Raw genomic sequence first — 26,970 nt, 5'->3', positions numbered from 1 at the left:
TGCTATTAACCGCGGGAATATACGGAAAACGAGACGCGGGTGATGTAACAAAGAATTCGGTGAATTGTACCGTTCAGAAGATTCGACATAGTGAGAATTCGTGAACAATGATTCGCCGTTGAGGCTGGATACGGTACATTTTGAATTACTCATTTGAGGGTGATGACCATAATTGAGTAAATTGATTTATCTGCGGAACAATTTTAAGACAAAAGCGAGAAAACTTGCTTTAATTCTTAAAGTTCTGATCTAACCTGTTGAGATCTGGAGAAACGATAATAAACGTGGATTGTACACCGAGAGAAACTGTTACTTCCGGTTGCTGTTCAGCCCTTAACTATGTTCATTTTTTACGACAATCGAAATGGTATGTTCGGTATGTTTTGTTTATCACGGCTTACCAAACTTCAGACGATCCTAAAGGTGCGAAGTAACGATTTCACCTAAACGTTGCCAACCTAATCCTCATCGAAGATTCGTGTTTACACACTCGGAGAAATTTTTAGTTCCGGTTACCGTTCAGCCCTTAACTATGTTCATTTTTTACGACAGTCGAAAAATATAGTTCTAGGTAGAAAATGAAATATCCGTTACTATTCTGTCTCATTACGATCACTGTGTTGCTATATTTTCTTGTAACAGTGTTTTCAACGATACCTGTTTTACTGAATATTTCTTGTCACTGTAACAAATCACATTTTTCTCATTGTAAGCTCTCCTAACGCTAGCTGGAGGCGAGCTGTTTGTGCGTGTTGGATATAGGAAGGAAAGTATCGTATAAGTTGGGGATCGGAAAAATGATCGTCCAGGTCGTAATCGCGTCGATACGAGCTTGCGCAAGATTCGCGCGTTATAAATTTATTCCCGGCAATACCGCAACGGCGATAGTGATAAGAACTTGAGCTATGCGTAATTTACCGAGGTGCTTAAGCGAATGTGGAGTGAGGAAAAGTTAATAGAGCGGTCACCTCGCGAGTGAATAGACAACGAGGTCCGTCATTAATCAGCGATAAAAGTAACGCGTGTGCGAGCGTGTATTCCAGCCATATTATTCAAGGTATAAAACATCGACCACCGTCCAATGCTTCCAAGATGGACGTTATCTTCCATCTAGTACACACAGGCCAATCCGCGAACGCGGTCGAGCAATTTCCAGCCCGTCAATATTCCGCGCTCCGCTCTTCGGCAATATCTGCACTGTGTCTACTCATCTTGAAAAATTCTCGCTTTCCAGCAGCAACGCTCGACAATTGATTACGCGCGCGTTACAAGAAGCCCATCTTGGATGTCGTACGCAAGAAAATCACTCAACACCTTTCACACGCGTAATATTGCCGGGCAAGTCTGAGTTCGACACCCTTTTTTCCACCGATGACCAATTTTCTCGACCTCGATGCTTGATTGGATATGCAGTCGTGGATATGTAGCTCGAAGTATAACGACAGAAATACTTTCAACAAACAAAGATTACAAAGATATCGAATACGAACCGTGTAGGAAACGATGAGGAGGCATATCATTCAACCTGCTCCAGAAATCGCCTTCAGACAGCGATTTTAAATTCACTTTTACAGTTAAACTAACATCATGGACCAGGTCCTCATCTTGGGACATTATATCGCCAACAGAGAAACGATACAATTCGCTCAGTTTTACAAATTCAGGTTCGACTCAATGTTAATCGGTAGTAATAAACATGGTAGATACTAACCGATAGATCGCAGAACGCAGGCATAACCCGCGGCAGAAATCGTCTCAGCGTGACGTTAAGTCTGAAAATTGAAGTAAGAAAAAAAAAGAAACGGACATCATACTCCAAAACTAAACCGCCAATCGCGGAATTGTAGGTGAAAGAAAGAGAGTCGGTGAGGAAAGTGAAACAAAACTGCCAGTAGCGGTTCGAACGGTACAAAAGTGAACGACTGGCCTTGAAATTTTTGACGTGAGAATTTCCAAGACCTTTTTTCCCATTCCCGATTAATAACGAATCACGAGCGCGTGTAACGAGTGGTTCCATGTCCGGTCCAGCGACCTCCGTATGCCGGTCTCCTCCTCGCTTCGGATTCTACTCTTCTTCGGTTTCTTATTCCTCTTCACGGGCTGCTACTCGGTACACGATGTTATCTTAGCCTGTCTGACATTTGACATGCCCGTCCGTGTGCCTCTTCCGTCTGTTATAACTATAAGCACAAGAGTGGGCTCTGTGCTCCTTCGACTTAGCCTTAGGTAGTTAGGTACGGTATAATCTACGTTTTACCCTGCACGGTGTTCGAGTAGGTGCGGGACGTCCGCGGTCTGTGGAGTGTCTGCGTGTATCATCGGTAAAATTCATGCCGCTCCGTCTGCTCCTATCGCAGAAAATCCGATAACCAACCGCATTGTATGCGGGTACGCGGGATAATAAGAGAGGTTGTTAAACTCGTAGACTTCGTTCGTCTCGACCTAAGTAATATCTGCTATTCCGTAGCGACGCGCGAGATTAATTGTATCAGCTGATCTACATCCAGGCGAAATATTCCGCCTACACGGTGAGTGATTCTTTTCATATTTCCTGAATCTTAATGGAACATTCAGGCACAGATCGCAGAATCAATCTATCGATCGATCGAACGGCTGCAACAATTTTTCCATTCGATCGATTCGATCATTTTGTTCGGTCCCATTTCAACCTGAACGATTCGTGCGGCGAGTTTTATGGTTTTAGACAAGTTTTCCCGTCTCTACATGCTCATGAAGCTTGATAGAAACTCATCGAAAACTCACGAAGAGTGATCATGTTGAATTTTATACCAGTTACGTAAAAATACCGTCCAAAGTAACAATGACGAAAGTTATGCGTAATTCAAAAGATTGACCCAAAAAATGAAAATCTCGAATCAACAATCGATCCTATAACCGAAAATAACGAATGACGAAACATCAGCTGCGCTTGAGTCTACGCCAAAGAGTTGTATCGAGTATCGAGTATAAAAATCTTGTTCTTCGACGAATCGCAATACCGACTCGGTGATGAATTTCTTCGGACCACCCCTTAGAGTCGGCAAAGAAAAAGAAAAGAAAAAAACGAGGGAGAATAAGGAGAAGCATATTGTTAGAGCGGTATAAACACATCGGTATATAGATATAGGTATCCGCGGTGAGGAATTCGTTGGCGATTTCTCCCGGTTGACCAGGAGGTCGAGACGACCAGTTGCAATATTCCATTATTATTTATTAATTCGGACCATACCAGCGATGATTATCAGCTATCTGTGTGCTCGACGGTGCACCGGTCGTCCTCACGACTTTCTTATCTTTACTCTTCTATTCCCCTGTGTCCCCTATGCTACCTCCTCCCACTTCCCGACTTCCACGGACGAACCAAGAAGACCCGCAGTGGTGCTCCGTTGCGGTATCATCTTGTCCTCGAGTTCCGCCCGGTCCGTAATTAAATTTCATCTCCAAACCAACCGGCAGGTACGTACGTGACGAGGTGACGAAAGGAGGATCGGTGAAAGGCGAGTTTGAAATCGAAGGAGAGCTTCTCCAGGGATGAAAATGCCCTCCGAGAGTCCGAATTGGAAATGGTTAGTCGTGCCCACATATGTACTTCGCACGCACGAAGTTCAGCGCATAACCGCTTCCCGCGTGATGAATCGTCTCGGGTATTTCTTGCAGCTTGGATAATACATATTGTCCACCTCTGGTGGCATAACGATTCAGTTGGCCGAGGGTTAACCCCGTGAGGTTGAACAGCGCGGTCTACTCTCTCGGAGTTACTGTGATTACTATGATAATCCCTTCCAGAGTGGAGCTGCTCCTGCAACCGCGGTTATACCACCATACCCCATACGCCGGACTGCAGATAATATTCAACGGCACGCGATAAAGCCCGATTCTGTATTCTTAACGACCCTTACGGCTATATTCTATTGTTTCTCAAAGGTTCTTCGTGACGCTGAACGATCCGATCGCGGTTCAATGATTTTTTACCGCATTCCGTATTAACGGAAAACCAGCAGCGCATTACGAAGACTCCGTAAGATGCCTTTTGTGCCTACCCGGAGTAGAATCGTTGGCGGGATCTGTCATTTAATTAGGAGTTTCAAAGGGCGGTAATATCTGGAAACAGCATCGAATCGTTACCGGTCTCAAGTCTCCCGCGGACCGTTGATCCGAAACGTTGTTACACTTTTCGCGGCCTCGTCAGTATGTCTTGGGAGAAAAACTTGAACGCGGGAACAGAGCTAGATAAATCCATCGGTATGCTTGTAATCTCTACGAGATTGACGCGTCGGACCGCATCGGGGGACCGAGGAACTCGTGAGACCTTGACTCGTGGGACAGGTAAAGGCACCTTGAATGGAGACCATTAAACTTCGAAACGTACCCATAAGTATTATTCAAACCGTATTCGAACGGAATGAGACTTACCGCTGCTCTGCATACGGAGAGAAGACGCGCTGCACGGGCGGGCGGGACTCGAGAGGCTCGGTGACGGGATCAGAAATACTAGAAGTCAACCGAACCTGTCTACTTGTTAATGTAAATAATGCATTGTATATGTATCTCCTCCATTATATCCCGCGCTGTCAAGTCCCTGTCATAGGACCATTAAAGCATCTAAGCACAACCATGCCCAAGAAGTACGGACCCCGTGCATCCGACAGTCGCACCATACCGTACCGAACCATCGAACCCATTATTGGGTTGACACTCTGTCCCGGAATTCATTTCTGACACGCGTTTGACGGTACGGTAGAAACTTTCCCTTCGATTTTAGAGTGAAATGAAAAGCATAAGACAGAGAAATGACCGAACGAATTTTGTCGTTTCGAATAGGTGTCCGGTTACGACCGCGAGTCACGGGGACCCCAAGTGATCCGTACGCACGGAGAAACGGTTGGCGTAGGTACGGACGTAATACCGTTCGATTTTCATACAGGCAGTAATAAAAGTCTCGGTCCAGGCATCATCTCTATCTATAACTATCTGAGAATAGAAAGTTGTGGGAATAAGAAGTATACGCCGGCGGTAACCTCCGGGCAATTGGAGCTTTCGAACAGTCCCTCAGCATCCTTTGCCGTACGGTGCATACAATATACACGATTTGCCTACGTCTGTTCCGACTTATACACGTGATCGAAACGAGATAACAGAGCGCGGATAGTCCGCGATCCGGCGATGCAGCTTGGAAACAAAGAATACCGCACGTTCGATCTCTTACGGAATACGCAAAACACCGTTCGGCGCAAAAGCTTCGAATACCAGTCGACGAAAAATTTGAACGACGCAAGCGCGCAATAATTGTCTTAATCGGAACGAGTCGATTGTATGACAAGTGTGTTTAAGAATCGCGGCTATAAGTCGAGTGTCCCAGTTATTGACCTTTTTGGGTTGCATCTGTTTGACCCTTGGTTCTAAAATCGTGAAAAACTAAATTTGCAGTGTCTACCCCTCTGGCGATTGGTTTCATTCATCGAGAAATTCACAATTTATACCTTCAATTTATAATTTTGGGAAAGAAAAGGTTCAATGATTGGGTCTAAGCGTGTCAGTAACTGGTACACGTACCTCAACGCTACACGACTACGATCTGAATTTTTTCCGCCAATGTAACGATGAATGGTCAGAAGATGTAGCTGCGGGATGATGAAGAAGAAACCACTTCTTCACTTGATCGCTGCACGTAAGCAATAGAAGAGGAGAATGCCACCCATATTCCATGCTAAATGACCCAAGAGTTCCGTTACGCTTATTTGCCTCGATTGCACGGCATCGATGCACTTCAAGCCTGCTGCTTTCCGTCCGACGATGATAAGTTGCCGCTGACGATGCGAAGAAACGACAAAATTACACCCCAAAACATAATCAAGGTCTGGGATAAAAATGGGAATTTCAAACACGATCAATAATTAAGGAACGATCATTTCTTTACTCCTTCAGATTTTTCTTCTCCTCTTTATACACCCATTACATAACATATCCACAACGCCGTTCGTTCCCACCGGTTGATTCGAGACACTATTTACCGCGTTAATGTACTGTATTATGTGCACGAAGGAAGTACACGAGACGAACTGCTTGTATTCCTAGGACAGAATTCATGCGTGAAAGGATGACGCCGTGAAGATGAGGTCGTGGTACCGAAGAGACGACCCAAGCCGATCAAAGAAGTGATTAAAAAGCTTTTTGCCTTTACACGTTACCTTCATCCTTCATCTATTCGATTTGCACTCTCGGTACGCGTGCGTGTGTGTGTGACATGTATTTATGAACCCCACTTACGAAATCAATTAACCGTTGATATACATACCATCGGACGCGGTTGACGCGAGAATATTTGTAATCACCGAACATCACTTTTTTTTTTTAATCTGCCAGGCTGCAACGGCATGCAAGACTTTCGTAATAATTCTACCGCGTTGATTGGGTAAAAATCTATTTTGCAAAATGTACAGTGCACCGATTGGCATTAAATTTTTAATGGACTTGTTCAACGATTGGAAAGTAAAGAAATGCTGACAAAACTTCAGTCGCTAACAAGATCCACGGACCTATACCTTGAGATTATATAATCACATTTATTTCTAACAAGTGAATTATCGTGACTATAAAATGATGGATAAAGCTGATTTTAGTCAACGTGTACTTTTCCTTCTTCGACCAGCCGATCAGAGATGAAAGACAGCCACTGACACGTCGTCTTGGGTTCTTTTATTTATTTATTTTTTTTTTACGACTACCAACATCACCCGATTATCGTGATCCAAATCAATTAAATCCCGAGTTCGGTAGCCGAGTGTTATTTTAATTAGAAAGTTTAATTGGCCTTATACTGTCGGTCGCATCTCGGTCCCTCCCCAGGGATCAATTATCAATGCCGATAATGACTAAACCCTCAAGTTCAAGCTTTCGAGGACCGATTATGTACCAAAGATATTCCCTGCGTAAGGTATATCAACGGCTGTAAAAGCAACCGGCTCCATTAGACGGATACCTGTGCCTACATCGAAAGGACAGGCGTCACAGGATGGGGAACAAAACCGGGTATGCATGTAAGGATAAACAAATCCTTGACATGCGGATGTATTATAAAAGAAAGACTACGTATTACTCTTAGGAGATGATGATTGTGCGCGAAAATAAAAGGAGAGAGAGAGAGAGAGAGAGAGGAAAAGAGAAGAAGCATTATAAAACTGAGCCTAGAGCACGTTTATCATCATCATCATCGTCATCGTCATCATCGTGCGACGCGGCATCAGGCAGGGCATTGTGAGCGTGCAAAAAAAAAAAAAAAATCCAAGATGTACGCGCCATGGCTGCAACGTGGCATCGTGAGTCATTCGCAAAATTGAAACCGCAAATTTTGGAGGGTGCGTTGGGTTCGCAAAAAAAGAAAGAAAAAAAAAAAAAGAAAAGACCGCCTCTGAGCTGCCGCCCCCCGATCTAGGAGTGGCGGAGACGGTTTTTCGACCCCACCTTCGTAGGGGTTGCGCCCCGAACGAAGCCCGACGATAGGCCCTTCCGACGAAGGGTGTTTCGTATCTAGGGGTGTCGCCGCAAGGGATGCGAAATTAATGCGAACGCGAGGCCTCCCTCCCCCTCACCCTCATCCTCACCCTCACCATCACCGTCCAACCCCTCGCGCCACCCAGCAAAGCCCGAGCCTCGCTAGGGTGCGTAGATACAGCTCGATCGATTTTTTCCCTGCAACCCTTTATACGTCGCCGAAAGGGGAGATCTGTGCAAAAATAGGGCGCTCTCGCTCGCTCTCACCGATCGAGAGTGTCCTACATGTAGGCCAGATCGTCGCGAAGCGAGGAAAAGGGATCGTGATAAAGCGTCTAGCTAGCTGCCAATGCACTATACATACAAGGGTTGCCCCGTATATATTGCGCGAAAGGGCAGATGCGCCGGGTTTATTCTACTCCGGTAGGTATTCCATCAATGGGTCAGAATGTTCCCGCCATTTTCTTTCTATACTTTTATTCTATTTTCGCACCCCGTATTTTTTCTCTCTCTCTCTTTCTCTCTCTCATTCTCTCCGTCGTCTGTTTTTAATCGCACTGTACTCGCTGCTCTCTCTCCCGTCTTAATTTCGTTCTCCTCCTCTCATCCTGCACCCCTCCCTCCCCCCCCTGTCGCCCCAACAATTTGGGAGGGTATTTTTCCCGCCGCCCCTGCCGCGCCAACTTCGACGCACGTATTAACAGTGCGTGGAAGAGCATCGCTGCGTAAACGCGTTACACACGATTCCCGACTTATGATACCTTGCCTTTCGATCGAGTCTCTATACTTATACATGCGTGTCAAATTATATACACCAACAAATTGTCGGAGTTCACGCTCTCCGCGGTTCTTTAAATATATTATTCCGTTGGTTTTCTTTTTTCTTTTTTTTTGGAGGGAGGGGGGAGAGGAGAAGACGCGAGAGTTTTATTTCCTCTCCCTCTCTCTCTCCCTCTCTCTCTCTCTCTAATAAATATCGCTTTCTCTCTCTCTCTCTCTCTCTCTCTCTCTCTCTCTCTCTCAACGACGCCGACGCCGCCGGCGCGACGCTTCCCTTTGCAAATTTGCCGCCACGTGTACCGGTGACATATTGTAAAATAGTGAGAAATTTGTATCCCGCGCGAACAGACGTGTACGATATTCGCGAGTGTTTTACGGTGTTGTGGAAAAAAACGAATCAGCCAATTTTTTCGAGTCGGTATCTGTGCGGTTTTTGGGTGAATCGAATCCGAAGAAAGGAACATATAATGGAATATTGTTATAACAAACACGTGAGTAAGGCATGTGTAAACTTATATAAAATAATTTCAGCTCGTGTACAATAATATTTGATTATGATTACGATCTTTTTCATGTATATATATGTATATATATATATATATATATTTGCAGTACCTTTAAACCGAGGGTAAAACGTTACGATAAATTACAAACACGGCTCACATGGCTCAGATGTAAAAAAAAAATGCAAAACCGTCTCGATTTCGAGTCAAGTTTCGTGCGTAGAGAAAAAGGAATTAGAAGTATATACGGTAAATTGCGCAGTTATAAAATTAACCGTAAAAAAAGCAACGCACGAGGTAGGAAAATAATAATTTCTCAATAGCACTGCAACAACTATTAAAGCTGCGACGACTATTCTATTCAGGTTATTTGAACCACACTCCGGAAATAAACCTGCGCAGACCATAACCTATATGATTTCCTATAAACCCACCCACGAATAGAACAAATAAAAAAAAAAATGAATAGAAAAAGAAACGATACGAAAAAATAATAAAAAGAAATCATCCGCATTGGCCAAGCGCCACGGTTAACGATTATCTAACAACTAAAAAGACACACGTGGATGATGCTAGGCGACACGCGGGATTGTGAAACTTGAAGTGTGATACACTTAGCACTGTTTAAACATTTTAGAAATCAACAAAAGCACGCATTGATTGCATAAAATTCTAACAGTTTTGATTCGAATACGGATTTTTCTTTTTTTTTCTTCTTCCAGTACCCTGCTCGGGGATTTTTACTTTTACATGTGTCGTGAAAGAAAATTTTTCGTCGAATTCAAAGTTGCTAAATAATCTAGCACAATGCCCGAAATACATGGATCGGTTCATTTCTATTCATAGAACGACGAACCATACCAAATTTCTAAATACTTGTTGCGTTGCACGATAAACGACAAGTTGTAAAGATTAAATTTTTACTGCGAATTGGAGATTTATTATTTGAGAAAACAAAATCCACCTATAGATCGTTTTATATTATAATGTAATAAAAATAAAGATAAATTTCTCGTATACAATTATCATAAAATATGTACTTGGTAAAAGGTATTAATATGTTGGTATGATTGTAGTTTCGGTGAAACGGTTTTTCCTATAATAATTTGAAAATAACTATCGAACTCAAATTTGAAGAGGCCAAGCGAGGCCGATTATTAGTCATTCGAAATGAATCAGGCCTTGACGTCTGTGTAACGAAAATATGATTAGAAAATCGGATAAAAAAAAGTGGTATATATAAACATATAAAACAAACCTAGAACTTTATTTTCCACATAGATATCTTTAATGAATTTAAATTTAATACGACAAAGGTGTATAAAATTGACCTGACAAGCAAAATGAAAGTAATTTTGAGATTTCGAGTCATACACGCACAGACTTGTATCCGTGTAACAAAGAATCAAAAGAAAATAAAGTCTCAAGTGTATCGAATCGCGCGTTTCACCGTTAAATAAAACAATTTGAGAAACGGATAACCGAAAGTGAACCAAGGCGTAGAGAAATACCGCGTAGCGGAGAATTTCGCGAATTCCACCCCGGGAAGGCGAGTCTGCGTTTCTTCTTCGCCCGCAAGCGACAATATCCGTTGAATTCTCGGAGGGTCGCGGTGCAGCGAAGCTCGACGAAACGAAGGACCACCTTGCAGGCCGAGGGCCATTTACAATTCAATATTGAGCATCCCGCTGCAGGAGAACCGGAGCTGGTGCAGCAAATCGGCAAGAGACGAGGAAAATCGTTGCGGAGGAAGCGAGTCGCGCGAATTTTTATTTCTTTTTTTTTTTTGCAAAAGGAATTCGCTCGTTCCGCTACGGACTCGATTTTCTATTCTCTATTTTCTTTGATTTCTGAGTCATGAATTATCATTTCGCGAACAATGTGCGAAATTTCACAGTTCCGGTTACACGTAGCGATCATTCGCGAAACCGTTTCTCGCTCAGCTGATCGAATAAGAGCGCGAAGAAAATTATGATTATCATCTTTTTTTTTCTCGCTTAATAGGCATTCGAGCAAAGAGAGAAAAATGAAATAAGAACGGACTTGAGCTGCTGCTGCTGCTGCTGCTGCTGCCGTTGAAATACGGATTATCTCGATCCGCGGTCCGTTACGTTATATACCGCTCCGAGATGTTATATCTCGGACTTCAAAGTGGCTCGATCAATTCGCACGTTGCGTCTACGTGTACCCGGACAATGTATCGAGCTGCTGAGGAATTTCACGTTAATATATGCCTTACACGCTGATCAAATTCAAAGGATTGTATATATACAGTATTATATTATATTATAACTCGCTGTGAGAGAAAAAACAGTCATTCTCCGTTGATTGGATCAGGAATAATTATCGAACGCGCCGTAACGAAATTGCAATATTAATCTCTCGAGATGAAATCATGTTGTAAAATCTTGGGAGAAGCTTGCTTGGATCGAAATAAAACTTGTCGTTGTAATATCGATGAGTTTTCGAAATAAGAAAACCTGTGCATCGACGTGATGTTTTACATTTGCGATAAAAGGATATTTACGAATCGATTACGCGATACCCTTCTTTTTTTACGAATTATCAATTATAGTCGAATACGCGTATAGGGTGGGAAAATTTTTAGATAATATTGTAATCAGTCCAGAGTCTAGACACATAATTACCGGAATTCAAAAAGTATTCTAATCGTGGTCTGTGAGTAATTGGGACTAATATTCGGACGAAAGGCAAAATTCGGAAAGGAGAAAAATGCCGAAAGGACGTAACTCCGACAAGTCAAAGTATCGAAAGTACGATAATGAGAAAATTTAAAGATGTGAAACATCGAAATTCCGAATGATCCAAGATTCTCAGTTACGTGAATTTCTGGCTCGGTGAAATTTCAACACTTTGATCTTTCTTTCCGTTATTCTGATTTTCAGTTTTTCACACCGACCCGTTGAGCAAACTACGCTGTATGAGTATACTTTAATTTCCGGAACTTTGCTCTATCGTAACGTGAATTTTCAGAATCTTGGATTTCGGAACTTTGAAACGTCGGGTTTCCAACGATTCGAAAGATTCTTGTTTCTTGAAAATTTGATATATTTGCTTGAATTTTCGCCGCAAAATAATTCGGAACATTTCAAATTCGTAACCTCAGCCCGGCCCCGACAAATCAACGATTGCGTCTCGGAAAGACGCGTGTATAATAACATACGCAGACGGTATACCGATATGAAACTGTACACGTTGCTATTTATACGCGGCATGCAATTATCATTGGTTAAAATAAGTTAATTAATAAGAGATTCAAGCCGGGTTGGCAGGGTTGAATAATCGCGAGTTAATGATAGCCTGCGAAACGCCGATCAGCGGTAGCAGCTCGCTATCTTATCCGGCAAAGCTGCTGTTGTAACACAGCAAGGGCGAACCGTTTTCCACCATCTCCTCAGTTTCGCACACACGCACGCGAAATCCCGTGTCATATAGAAACGCACACGGGTAGGTTGAATATTATGCAGCGAGGTGTGGCGAAGACTCACGCAACGAGCTGCGGGTAATCTTTGCTCGTTGTTCTTCTTGTTGGTGTGCAGCACCGTTGTCGGTAGTCACAGCGGTAGCATTTAACTTTCCTCGTTTTACCCTATGCAGGCCACTTGGCCGCGTTGGTAACCATCGTAATTATAACTCGCCAATCTCGCTTTGCCGATCTTGAGCATCAGCTGTTCCTAATTCCGTAAGGCCTGCACTTAACCCCTTACCGCCTAGGGTTAAGAATACTCAAACCTCTCTCTCTCTCTCTCTCTCTAAACTAAAAAGGAGAGAATAAACGAACGGTAAGCATCGAAAGCTTCCCGTATTATGCCTACTTGGAAATAATCTTCACCTCGCTAGTCGTCGCAATCGTGCGAAAGAGGCTCCAACTTCCTTCGCGCTTTTTTTATCCCGATCTTCGATCTCGCGCAGCGATAACGTCTAAGCTGTTGGGTATAATCCACGGACTTTACTCCTCCGATATCTCCCTGCGGGGAACATCCGTCCCGAAGACCACGTATTTACCTTATTCCGTTGGGCCTTTTACGGCCATTTTTAGCTGTACCTTTAGCGCCTCGGAACTCCGCGGGAGTGAAATTGCGAGCAACGGTTGCCGGTTGTTAAGGTGTACATAATATATATATATATATGCATGTACAAATTTTGCACATCCATACATGTATAGGCATGTTACATGCATTCGTATGAATAGGTGTACGTGCATGTACCCGCGAGAAGCAAAATGCCCTGTAATTTTCGACGACCGGACAGTAGATGGCTTCGAGTGGATAGTTTGCGTCGTTGGAAGGCCGGCAAACAGAATCATCCTTCACGCGTTTATGGATTATACTCGTATATGCCAGACGAGGCGAGTATTGGTTTGGTATGAAATCGTAACACGACGTGTAACTATCGAAGCCGCCTTGACGTCGCAATTAAATCGCAATTATCAATTACCGTTTGAAATTTGTTCGCGAATGGACGCGATTATTCTTTCGCCGCAGTGCTGTCGACGCGATTTATAACAAGGCCGTCTGCGTTTTTCGGTGACCGGGAAATCAGCTTTTTTAAACTTTTTTTCGAAAAGAAGATGAGCATTTTTTTCATTACCTTTTTCACGATCCGCAATCACGTTACAAATCTTAGCAATAAGCGCAATAAATTTACCAATATGTTCCGTATACAGGAAGAAAAAACATCGGATTTTCTTTAAATCGATTTTAAAGTATGTTGCTGAAAAGTGAGTTACTAATCAATCTGAAAATAATATTTTCCGCTTCGTTAGTAAATTTTCATGATATTTAAGAATTTTCAGGTGCTTAGACATCCGGCGTAATTCGATCGCATTGATTTCTCAGCTGAAGTTGAGGGGAAACTTGTTATTATGACTCAGCTTTGACAAATGGCTAAAACAAATAACGGATTCGGTCGGATTGTCTTTTGAGAGAAATAATTCATATACAGACTTACCAAAGAGACCGAATGTTTGTGCATTAATCGACATCATATATTATAGAATTTGATCTTAAGCTGAGAACCTGAATTTTTCCCATTTTATGAATAACAATAAATACACCCGGCTTTGTTATCCACACTAGATTAGTTTTAAAAAATTTCTTCCTTTTTTACCAAATGAACGTTAATCCGTTTCCAAACTTATATCAGGACTAAGAACGTTTTAGAAAAAGCAAATTGCGTTTACTGCACCATAAGACATATACATGCATAAATTTAACGTTGTTTCTTATTTTTTGCTCGCAGGAAACTTCAAGCTGGGAAAAAATGCTGACAATTCCTGTTATATAAGGTAATAGATTTGGCATACAGTTAACGGCGGAAATCGGTTTGACAATACCGATAAGTAAAAACTATTTATTATCGGTAGAATAACGAACGATGCGACTAATCGAATATTCATGATCGACGAATGGTAAATTTGCGGTGGTTTGGGCCTTAGTGGTCCTGTGGTGGCTGTTATTTGAATCCTACTGGCCTGCTAAGTCCCAAGTCAACACAAATCGACAGCGTACTCGGAGCTATTATAAAAAGGAAGAAACTTTTACAAGTCAATTACAAGGAAGTTGCACGGTTTAAAATCACACTCTGCCCGTATAAATAATCTTTCTTCGAACAGTGAATAACACCAAAGATTTCGCTGTTTTAAAAAATTGTCGAATCAACGACGCTCCTCTACACGTACAGAAGTCTACCAATCAAGAATATCTGCCGAGACGTTATACTAATTTACAGTATAATATTGTATCACAAGGTCGTTTAACCGAGAGGACGTTGTCTTATCGTCAGAAACCGGTCGCCCCGAGTGAAAAACAAAAACAAAAAAACAACACGGGGATTATCTAGATGGTACGTCTCTATTTTTTCAGCACAATCTATACGGTGTACAAGGACACGATGTCGAAGTCGTAAGATAACGAACAGGTACATTACAGAGTGCATAAAATGAAGTTTTAACACCTCTCGCTTCGCCTCGCGTCAAGATATTACGTAGCGAAATTCCAGTCATATGAAAAATACCAACGGAGGCGCAAAACTTTATCTGCAACAATGATGATAATGACAAATAAAAATAACGTTAATTAATTTACTCCACAAATTATCGACGCACCCGGAATCTAAGCTACCTGCATAAAAACAAAAGTGGTTATAAACGGTTGCAATGAGAGAAATTTTTAATACCGGTTATACTATTTTCATTTTTTACCACAATCGAAAAATATACACTTCTAGGTGGAAAATGAAAATTAGTTTTACAGCCGTTACGGGAAAGTCTAGTATGCGTTGCTATTCTTTCTCATTACGATCACTCTTGCTATATTTTCAACTGTAAAAATAACACGAAGAATCGGCGAATCTCGCAAAGCTTTTCTCTGTTGACCTTAAATAAAAATAAAATAAAATATAGAAAAAAAAGGTAACAACTGGCCCAGTTGGAGCCTTGCAAGCTGCCTGCGCCACCCGCTATGCCAGCAATGTTGAGCACATGCCACAGCGATCATGGTTACGGTATCGGAACACATGGTGTGTACATATATACACACACGCACACACATATATATATATATATATATATATATATGCAGACATATCGGCCTCGATTTAGGTAGCGGTTATAACCCCATAAATAGGCAGTGACATTGACGTATTGGATAGAACGAAGTAGAAGACGGACGGAGATTTTTTATTTCTGTGAAGATCGAAAATTCGCGCGTGTTATAATTTAACGACATTGATTTTACGAAAAAAAGTAATACGAGAATCACGCAGGTTTCTAGACTTTTTCGAACTCAATTCGGTGCATTTGATGGATTTTACCGTGATGTAATTGTAAAGAGAGAAATAAATTTTTATTTTTACAGCAAATAGATGCTGTACAGTTATCATAATTTTTCAAGATGATCAATGGTCCGATTTCAATTATAAAGTGTGAAAAAACTGTGCTTAAATAGAATTGTTTAATACTGAGATATTTTTTGCTATAGTTTCATGTAGTTGCCTCATACTGAGAGTGAAAAAATCGTGGATACTGAGGATAAAAATTATAGAATATTTCCAGTATTGAACATCTGCACGATAGTAGAGTGAGATTTGCTTAAACCTTGTATACCTAATTCCTTAACTTGTACATCAAGTATAGCAATAAAATATAGAAGCAAAATTCAAGAAGACCTAAACCTTGATCCTTTAGCAACATGCGTTAATTTTCCATCCCCGCGCAAAATGATTATACATTATAAATTACTTTGAAAAAATGACCAACAAACGCGACTGACAATGAATGTCTTCGCTTGGCCCGGCTTGTTAAAGTCGCCGAATATAAAAATAAAAAAAATGTCTTCTTTCCTTCCTTGCTAATTTTTTTTACCCTGCATTCCGGCGGCTGCAGGCACGTTAGGCATAAAACGTAGTAGAGTACCGGAAATGCGACACATATGCGACAGTGAAAACCGAGGGACAAAAAGAGGCCGCGTAGCCGGAGGATGCAGGCATCTAGTCAGATATCGCGGTGCGGGATCGGAGTGCGGTTAAAACTGCCGCTCGTAAAGGCGGGACGTAACTCTCTAAATCATGGGGGCTCATTCCGTCCTCCTTGTTTGTTTCTTTATTTTCATATCATTTTTTCGTCTTGTTAACCCTCTTTCAACTCTTTCGTTCCATATTATCAGTTTTTTCTTCTTTTTTTTTTTTTTTTTTTTTACTTTATTTATATATTTTTGTTTTTATTTATTTTTTTTTCGTTTCGTTGCATTTCTGCACTCGGTGCGTACATTTATGAGTCGAGTTACGCCCCTGATGCGTTGGTCGGTACCTTGTGTGTGCATTTCTCGGACAGCTGCATTGCTGCAGCGTTCGAAGGAGGCGTATATATACGTATACGCGTGCTATAAGCTACGAGAATTGCTAGGCGGGAAAAACTTGACAATTTTCAATATCGTTATAACCGGCGCACCGCCGGCACTGCTCGGACGGTAACAAAGCACCGCGGGCGCTCTGCAATTACCTTTATACATACCGAGCATATGAAATTACGCTAATTTTCTTACACGCATATATTTATATACCCGCGTATAACCAGACACTGTAAAATAATGAGAACCAAGTTTTTCCACTCGCTATTAGCCCGACGTTTTAATATATTTAGCAAGAAAGCTAAACTCTTGAAAGATGTATCCTGTAATGTTCCTGCGTCGAAGGCTCGAAGCCTGCAACCACTTTGCAAATAGTACATTGTCTAACAAGGAGGCAAACTCGGTCTTTCCGGGCCGAGCGTAAGTTTGCAATATGAGTCGTGGATGAAGTCGAAGACGGTTGTTGCAAGTACGCGAGGCGAAAACACCGTTGACTCCTTTTTCCACACGATTATTTATACGACAAGAGTATGTCGCGCGTTTTTTCACGAAGCACGAAATTGAGGATAGGGTCGCGTAATGTCAGATTTATTAGCAACAGCGCATGCGCGGAATACGGAAAAGACAAATTTCATTTGTCATAATATCTAAAACATTCAGTTGAAAGTGGTCTTTTCAGTACTCCGCGCATGCGCATTGGCAAACTCACTCTACCGTCATAGAAACGGGTACTTTGCGAACGAAAAAAACGGTTGGAAAATCGCTTAAAACATACTTGCGTTGAGATAGGTATGTATTCGTTGGAGCAAATATTGTTATTACAGTGTACTGCAGAGATAAATTATCCTGCACTTGGCTTTTTCAACTTTCATCTTACAGAAATTTATCATTATCTATGAGTTGGGGTTACGAATTTAAACCCAAGTCGAGGCTTTTTTCCATGAGGGATATGAGATACTTCGAAGGCTTATTCAGGGTACCTTGAACGAAAAGTCAAATTTGAAACCCTGCGTCGGGAGCAAATTTCAATTTTATACCATGGCGTCCACTTTGAAATACGAGAATACAGACGTAGGCATATATATTGGCGAAATTTGATTTCGTCAACGATTTTTGTACAGGGTTGAATTTCGGCGCGTGTACCAGAGCGGTGTAAGTAACGAGGGACTGAAATCGACGTGAATTCGATTTCACGAAACCGATTTTAAAGCAAAGACGCCGTCGCGCGGCGAGCAAAACGTCAGCGTTACCTTAACGCGTATCCGACGATACTGAGAAAGGATAATAATTATCCAAAGCAGAGCAGTATAATACAAACTAGCGACAGTGCACGCGCACGATAGGTACATATATTACCTATATAATATACCTCGTATAGACAAGGCAAAGAGAGAAGGTAGCCGCGTGCACAGCATCTGACGTCTTCATCGGTCTCGAGGGGGTTTTAAAAATAAACAATCACGAAGGCACCTGCAATTACCAACATTTTAACGAGCTGTAGAAAAGCTGCGTTTATTATCGCCCAAGCATTGCTTGCCAATATCATAAATTATCATTTTCCATAAAAGATTTACACACGCCCTATATTATTATACACTATACCCTACACCATAAACCCGCCCTATGCAACGCAACGTACAGCTGTCGTGTCGCTAATGTGTATATATATACAATATAAGAACGCACCTTACTATTTCCAATTCATACCTGTAACGTACACGTCTAATCTCTTCGTTTTTTTTTTTTTTTTTTTATCACTGCTAGTCCAGTCAATCGGGCTTTTTTGCTCTACAAAAGGTGGTGTAGAAACAATTTTGATACATGCTATTTAGTTCCGCATCCCGATGAAGAATCCAATATTTTGACCTTTGGTACGCTCAGAACGGTCCGCCGTCTTCGATTAAAGGTACAAAAAATTGGTTTCTTCAAAATAATTCCTCAACGGATGATCCTACGGCAAAAGTCTCTTGGAAAAATTTGAATAAGGCTGAATTCCCTACGTTTTTTGTATAAGCATTTTTTTTTTTTTTGTAAGTTTGATGTATGACGAGTTATTTTGAAAAAAATTATTTCTCGTACTCTTAATCCAACATGGCGGACCCCAGCGCCCCAAGATCGAAAACCTGGATTGTTTATCGGGGCCCGGAACTAAATAATATATATATCTAAATTATGTCTGAACCACCTTTTGTAGGGTAAATGCCTTTTTTAGTCCCTATTAAGGGGACTATCCTACTCGGCACAGTGTTTTACACGTTCCGATTTATCAGTTACGCTACATCATTTTTTCCGGAGGGTAAAAAAAGAGGAGATTTTACTCAAAACTGCAGGAAAACAGGGATGCGTGAACCTTTTAAGTAAAAGGACTAAAAAAAAAAAAAAAATAGCCATGTCAACTATATTTTCCACAAAATAAAGTAGCAGAGTAAATTCTGCACTTCGAGATGTATATTTTCTAAAAAAAACTGCTCTTTTGCAAAAAAAAAAATCTGCTCTATTGTTATCTCCGTGTACGTACATTTTTTTCTTATCTCACTCCGTTCAATTCTTTTTAGGTATACTTCTTCTTTATGCTTGAGTTTTTTTTTTTTTTTTCCTATAACTTCTTACTCGGACCCGATAACCTTCCAACCTTCCAACCTTCTTCCCGTATCCTCGGGGCAATGAGGAAATGGAGGAGGCGACATTCCCGCTGCCGTATGCGACACGCCGAGTAGGTATACCTACCCTAAGGTATCAACCAAGTAACCATTGTCTTCGCAGCATCGAGCTGTACTTGAGGTCGATTGTTTTAAACATGACAATAAGAAAAAGGATTTTTTTTTCACCGTTTCTGTCTCTCCCTCTTGTTCTCTTCGACCATATTTGCCGACGACTCTTCACTTCACGGTCACCAGCTGATCGTTGGTACAACAAGTCGTACACAATTTTACCTACTTGCGAGGTGCGACAAGCCTCGTTTCTTTCGTCACCTTAACGTTTATCCCGCAATTTTAGGGAAAATAGGGGAGGGTATTAGGGTTACAATATTTTTTCATAGTACTGACCAAATAGAGCAAAATTAGATACTGATTGTAAAAATTTTCAGATAATATCAAGACATCGGAGGGGGGAATTTAAATTTAAATTTTAGATGTTTTTTAATTGTGTTTTTTTGTTTTTTTTGTTCTCGTAAACGAGAATGGACTGAAAAAATCAACTTTGACGGTTCAGAGCCATGTTTTTACGTACGACTAAACGTAGGAACAAAATTACTTGGGATGAATAAACCAGTATTCTGTAAATAACGACGCGCAATTAAACCGTAAGAATTATGATTTTGTAAAATATAAGGGAGCTTTGAGATTCGGTGCATGTATTATTTTTTTTTTTCTTCCTATGTCAATTTAGAGGTATGAAAACTTCTTCTCAAACGTCACATTGATTTTTTCACGCCGTTACAGTTTATGAAGAAAAAAAAAGTAACCGACTGGCAAAAATTGAGGGATATTAGGGGGAAATTGATCGGTTTAGGGTATATTTACGAGAGACATTCAGTTTTAGAGTATCTGAAGGAAAGAAAGAAACAAAAAAAATAGGATTTTTTTTTTTAGGAAATAGGGAACCCATTGTGTAGCCTGCAATTATCGAAGGTGTGACTACCGTATTTAGATTTCTTTCCAATTTCCGAATTCCAAGATGCAATTAATCGTTCGATCATTTATTTCCCTGTTAATTAATTCAAGATTCGTCGATCATTATTTCACGCATCCGTTAGTTTTCTTCAGACTCGAAGAACTTTGAATCTCGAAGTTTACAATGCCTGTACAGTGATTCTGGCACGATAACATTTTCCTCGCTCTATACCGGAATGAAACTCATAACCCACATTTCACGTAAATTCATATAAACTCGATTTGAACTTTTTTACCTCTAATATTTCTACAATATAAAGACACATGTACGTATCTACAGACATCCGTGAACATAGCGGAAGCTGGTATTACACACCCGTCGACTGCACCTATATTATGTAATATATAACACCGATACAAATATGAATTACACTGTCGCAGCCGCGATATTTCATCGAGAATCGTTTATCTCCGGATGATTTGTGACCATTGGCAAGTACGTGCGATTGCCTCTATATCTCGGCTATCTGAATATGTATATCTAAGAACACGGGCCTCCCGAGCATATTCTCGACTATCTTACGGCAACAGATCTGCGGTATTCTTCGTTTAAGAATCGGTTCGAGTATCTCAATCGCAAAAACAATTCCCCGTGCGATGCTCACTGTACGCGTGATATAATATTGACACTATCGCATGCCTAATACGCAGTTAGAAGGAAAAACTTGACCGCTGACTCGATGAAAAGACTCTGCGGAACAAGAGTTTTGCACTGAGAGAAATTTTTAGTTCCGGTTACCGCTCGGTTCTCAACTATTTTCATTTTTTACCACAGTCGAAAAATATAGTTCTACTGGCAAACCTCATTCTCGTTCCGAATAACCGTTTTCTTTTATTAAGCAGGAAAAAATATATATATATACACGGATAACGGATGTAGAAATCGAGTGGAGGAATTCGTTGAATCATCGAAGCTCGAGATGATATAATTATTCGCCGACTTATTCCGATCGACATAGATAATTCGCGAAGCATCGAATCAGTTTTTTATACAGAGTGTATAGGCACAGATAAGAATCGTTAATTATCCACTGACTAAAACTTATTAAGCGCTAATTACTGCCTCTAGGCTGCAGCAGCTAGTCTGTATATTAAGCTTTGATGTGATGCAGCGTGATATTATACCTAGCTAAATTAATAGATATAATACATTGTGTGTGTGTGTGTGTGTGTGTGTGTAACATGATGTAAAAATAAATATCTTTATGGGGTCAAAGTATAGGATTACGCGTAATAAACGTAGGTCTAATTACGAACCGTACGCTAGGTTGAAACCGTGAAATAATTGGATCATTGATCGATTTCTTTGCCGGGATCGGTGTAATATACTTATATGCGTACAGCGTGATTATGGGGCGCTATAAAACAGGGTAAAAATTAAATAATTACCACGCGTCTTTCGCAATCTATGCCGTACGTAAGGTATCTTATAACACGGATATGCAACGCGCAAGAAACGAATGACAATGTATAAAACCGCGAGATAAATATTATTACAGCTAGTACAAGTAACCACGCACGGTACGGTGAAGAAAAATTGAATTACAACGGTAAAAACTGGATTCTTGGTATATTATACAGACACGTACACACGTGTACGGGTGGATAAATCGAACCTAATCGTCGGTCACTAATCGACCTTTATATTACAGACGATACCCTCCGACCTGTAACACAATAATACAAGGAGCATTGTTGGAACGATGTATAAGTGGTAACACAAATGAAGCGAAATGGAAGCTGTGTTTCTGTGTTTCATCTAACTCACGTTACATACAAAATCGGTCGAGTCATTCGAAAGATGATTACAAAACACGAGATCACAATGACCCTTCTTTTCTAATTAACGTTTCCTTGTGCAAAAGTGTGTGTGTGTGTGTGTGTGTATGTGTGTGTGTGTGTGCGCGCTTCGTACAAACTCTCGTGAATCGCAACTTCTAGACAAAACGTACCTGCGATGTACTTGTATATCGACCTAACTTCAATTTATACCAGTGTCTAAATGTTTATTATACGTTAGATTTATATCAGAGAACAACTCTCTCGGATGTGATTTATTATTATCGTTGCTGTTGTTGTTGTTGTAATAATTATGCTTTTGTTAATATCAATCGCAAGGTTCAACAGCTGATCGCAATTAGAATAATAATAATTGTTTCATCATTCTGCAGGATTTCGTTGAGGCAGGGTTGGGGTTTCTATGCGGCATGTGCCTTGATGTTACTCGCCGAAATGCAATGCCCTTGGAAATCCCAAAAATGTCCAACGCACCTCGACGCAGTTAAATATTTAAAAACTAGACGTGTCGATAGTTATTTCTGCAACGTTTTCAGAATTTCAATCGCAATGGTAAATACGACGGTGTTCGTACGCGTGTAAGAAAGATGGTGAGGCTTGTTGTTGGCTGAGGTTGAGCAAGGATTACAGTCAGCTGGTCAGTCGGCCGTCAAACGTTGTAAAGTTTGTTAAAGCCGTCACGCTTGGCCAAGCGATGCACCAGATTTTAATAATACCATTTTTCTCATATATTTATAATTTTTTTGTTATTTATTCACGTATCGACGAACCCCGCGGGGAATATTAAATGTAAAATAGAACGACACCTCGGGCACAAAGATAAGTCCTTGGTTTCGTTGTATTCATTCCGACGTAAAAGAATTCTCTAACGTTTGGAATTGTGATTGCTAGTTCATAAGTCTTCGTTATTGTATATGTGTGATAACGAAATTCAAGTTTCGTCATCGATCATCACTGACGAAAATTGTTTCCAAATAAATAACGATCTAAGAGTTTTTGTTTTTTTTTTTATGTCCATTACTTGGGTAAATAAATAAGTTCATTGGACAATGTTTTGCAATATTTAACGTGGAATGTTCACTCACCAGTTTGAAGTGCTTGTCCAGAAGACGGAGTCTCGGCAGCCTGACGATGCCAGCTCTGAGAGGGGTGCTGGTACTATCGCCATCGACGAAGACGTCGCGACGATCTTCCCGGGCAAAGGCGGCTGGCAGCATCCTCGATTGACTGTAGATCGACAAGTTTTCTTCCTCTTCAAACTTCACTACCGCACGGGCATTGATCTAAAATGTTGGAAGGCAAGTTTACGCCGAGGTATGGAGAAAGAAAACTAATCAACCCCCGAACGGCGTTCAATTAGAATTAGTGAATTCCGATCGTAGAACCATCGCAATCCCAACCGACCTCACGTGCGATACGTATTCATACTGAAAAAGCGTACAGTAATGGTTGAATAATTTATGGGATTCGCCGTTGAAGCTAGCGTACGAGGTTAAACTTGAGAAAACGGTTTTTCACTCTCTGTATCATTAGAGTTTTATTTATAGTTTTTGCTGGAAATAACGTTGCACACTGAGAGAAATTTTTATTTCCGTTTACCGCTCAGTCCTCAACTATTTTCATTTTTTACCACAATAGAAAAATACAATTCTAAGTATAATACAAAATGAAAATTAGTCTTGTAGCTGTTCCAAGAAAGTCTGGTATCCGTTGCTATTCTTTCTCATTACGATCACTGTTGCTAGATTTTCTTGCAACTGTTGCGAAAATTTAACGCTCGTGCAACGATAAATTTACGTCGAAGCCTTGTTTAGAATCTTTCATTTGATCCAAAGAAACTTTTTCGGGTGCCACGGTGGAAATATGCAAATTATTTTTTTTTTAAACACCCTAATATAAATACGCAATACGTATAAATTTATTAAAATGAAATGCATTAAATCCCGTGTATAGATATTATACACGTTACAAGAACGTCCGGCTCGCGGTATGTGCAACAGACCGAACAACCGATCTCACTCTGGTTACACGGAGAGAGAGAGGGAGAGAGAGAGGAGAGGAGATACTCGACAAGTCCAGAATCTAGCGGTGAATTACTGTACATTGAATATTCATTTATCAATAGGCAGAGGCCGGGCAGAGCGTGTTTCCAATAGTTCGAACGAGGGCAGGTCTTGTAGAGCAAATACTTGCTGCACACGTCCCGGACGCGGCGGAGACTTCGACGCTCGAGGCAACGATCCGAGGTATAAGAAAAATACCCAAGATCGCGATTTTCGCCGAGCAATGCTACGACAGTTGCATATAAACGCCGATCTGCAAGTATGCGAGAGAGAAATTGACTAGAATTGAAAAAAAAATGACAAAAATTGACCGGTGTCGAAGATACTGTTCGGACAATTTTTTTTAATCGAATAATCGACACCGACTTAAATACTATATCATATGTTCGGGTGGTTTTTATTTTCGACTTTTTAGAATTTTGACCCTATCTCAACACTAAATCCTCGCGCAAGAGCTGTGAAGTTTGCCATTTAAAATACACACGTTTTTAACACAGTTTTGGTATATATTTTGATATTAGTATTTTATTTTTTTTCTGTGAAATTGGAATCTGCAGTGTAAAAAGGGGAAGTTCGATGTCTGGTTCGCGGCCAGCCTAAAGCCGCTTGTTTCGAATGATCCGATCCGATCGCATATTGCGAAGGGCATCGAGTCAACGGCACGAAGGCAGCAGCAGCAGCAGCAGCAGCATGTCGAATTATAAAGACAACAAAATAAACAGCGGAGGCACAAACACGCGTCCTTCGAACGAAGCTTGCAGCAGCTTGTACGTGTAATTAGATAGACGCTTGCCTAGCTCCGTACTGCATCGGCATTAGTCATCTAGTAGGTAGCAGCCTCCCTCGCCCCCGACCAAGTTGTGAATTCGATGAATTTAAATTCCCGACTAATCAAATATGACCCGCTTCCGAGCAAACAAAACGAAAACCACCTTATACGAATATACACTCCACTCCCGGAGATGATCTCGAATCGCGTAGGCTGTATTCACTTCTGCGCTGCCAACTCGTACAATTGCTTCGCCATTTTTTTTTTTTTTTTTCTCCTACCCGACTTGCGACTTGATTTATTCCGACGGGCATTTCGCTTCGCGGTCAAAATCGAATTACGCACGAAACTGCCGGCATTGAAAGCAGCCAGGAAACACTGCCGCGTGATACATCATCTGACACGATTTTTTGAATTTACAAATACAGGAAATAGCGAGTCAATCAAAGCCTACAATTAAACTCTCAGATTACTTACACACCCAATATATTTATGAGAATGAATAACGGCTCGGTTTTAATTGATTTCCCAGTGCAAGGAATTAAATCGGCTCATTTATTATACATTGTTGTATACGTTATGCATGTCGATTCTGCGCACGAGTTTACACGCGTTGAATATGCGATAGATTATATTGTCCGAGACGAATCGATGAACGTGATGGAGAATAGCTTGGATATCCTGCGCTACTGTAAACGACTGATGCAGGCTGAATCGAGAGTTTTGAAAAATCGCTTAGAACCGTTAAGAATGTAATATTACCAATAAGACACACATGTATACATGTATATTTATTGTTACCAGGGGTGAAATCACCCGTTTTACCCCCCTTTCTAGTGATCTAATAGTCATCGTAGATAAAAGACACGAAAGAGCGCTAATATGTTATAAAATGAATAAAGTTACTGCGTCAACCGTCGTTATTGTAGAAAAAGAAAAAAAAAATAACAGTCTTGTTACCGACTTTAAACTGTAAGCACGGTTTTAACCATTAAAGGATTTTTCTCCAAACATTTAATTTCACTGCCCGATGATTCGCTTATTAAGCTCACGAACACTGTTATTTATTCTGTAACGCTCGGTCCGTTTCAATATGTACCGGGACAATCTCTCGAAACTTGAAAATCAACCGCACATACCAAAAATGAAAACAAAACAATTCGTACCATGATAGCATCACACCTGGAAGCTTTTCGTTCACATTCGAGGGAAAAATCAATCGGTTTAACTTTACGACACTGAAATTCAACTCCGTATACATAAATTCACAGTAAGTCCAGCACTGTACCTCTTAATCGACACGCGACGGCAGACTAAACGAACTGAAACAAGACGGCGATGTTACGACTTCGGCAACGACACTCGTTGGTTGGTCTTTTGATAGTAAACAAGAAGCAGGTGTGTCACCTCTGGATGTGTTGAATTAACTTGTATAATACGCGACTTGTCAGACAACGTACTGTAATATCATATTAGCAGAAACTATTACAGAAATTTACACTGCAAATTTGTTCAATTGCTGAAAACGAATTTGCTTTTTCTATTTAGGATTTAAAGATTTATCAGAATCAATACATAATATTATTATACCTATGTACATAGAAGAGGAGTAGCCGATGAAGTGATTTTCGGTGTACTCAACACAATGGTGAGGAAAATGTCCAAGGTAGGATTTTTGTCATGACAATCATGGATCATCTTGCGCAGGGAATGTGCCAGGGTTGGATGGATGGTAGGTGCAGAGTCACAGGGTTCATCGAGAGCGGGTGAAAAATATCTGTAAGCATTGTGCGTGGTTGATGAAAATTGTTTTATTGTCCTAAAAATTACCTCAAATTTTGTATAATCATTCTGAAAATTACAAAAACTAATCTACCGTATTACGTGTGAGTAATAACGGATGAAAACCAATTAGACTCTTCGAGTATAAAGTTTCGATTTTTTCTCTTCCGTATTTTCTCATTCTCCGTACAACGATTTGTACTAACGTGTTGGTCTTACAACTTCAAGCCTAATAAATTTACA

The 26,970-nt window shown here is 40.8% G+C and overlaps 1 protein-coding gene and 1 long non-coding RNA gene across 2 annotated transcripts in view; one reads left to right on the top strand and one right to left on the bottom strand.

Annotated features, from left to right (window-relative positions):
• Positions 1-26,268, bottom strand: part of LOC107222149 (protein cortex) — a 238,171-nt gene extending 211,903 nt beyond the window's left edge. The window contains exons 1-2 of the mRNA XM_046741166.1: positions 26,112-26,268; positions 23,199-23,396 (exon numbers count right to left, since the gene is read on the bottom strand). Coding sequence (XP_046597122.1) covers positions 23,199-23,396; positions 26,112-26,114 — 201 coding nt within the window. The 5' untranslated portion in view covers positions 26,115-26,268. The remainder of the gene's footprint in view (positions 1-23,198; positions 23,397-26,111) is intronic.
• Positions 26,269-26,305: 37 nt separating this feature from the next.
• LOC124294690 lies at positions 26,306-26,970 on the top strand. The gene is made up of 2 exons (XR_006904618.1): positions 26,306-26,593; positions 26,653-26,970. It is a non-coding gene; the product is annotated as an uncharacterized LOC124294690 (long non-coding RNA).

The sequence above is a fragment of the Neodiprion lecontei genome, chromosome 5 (genome assembly GCF_021901455.1).
Source record: "Neodiprion lecontei isolate iyNeoLeco1 chromosome 5, iyNeoLeco1.1, whole genome shotgun sequence".
NCBI lineage: Eukaryota > Metazoa > Arthropoda > Insecta > Hymenoptera > Diprionidae > Neodiprion > Neodiprion lecontei.
The sequence above is the reverse complement of the archived record's forward strand: the minus strand, read 5'-3'. Positions and strand labels throughout refer to the sequence as shown.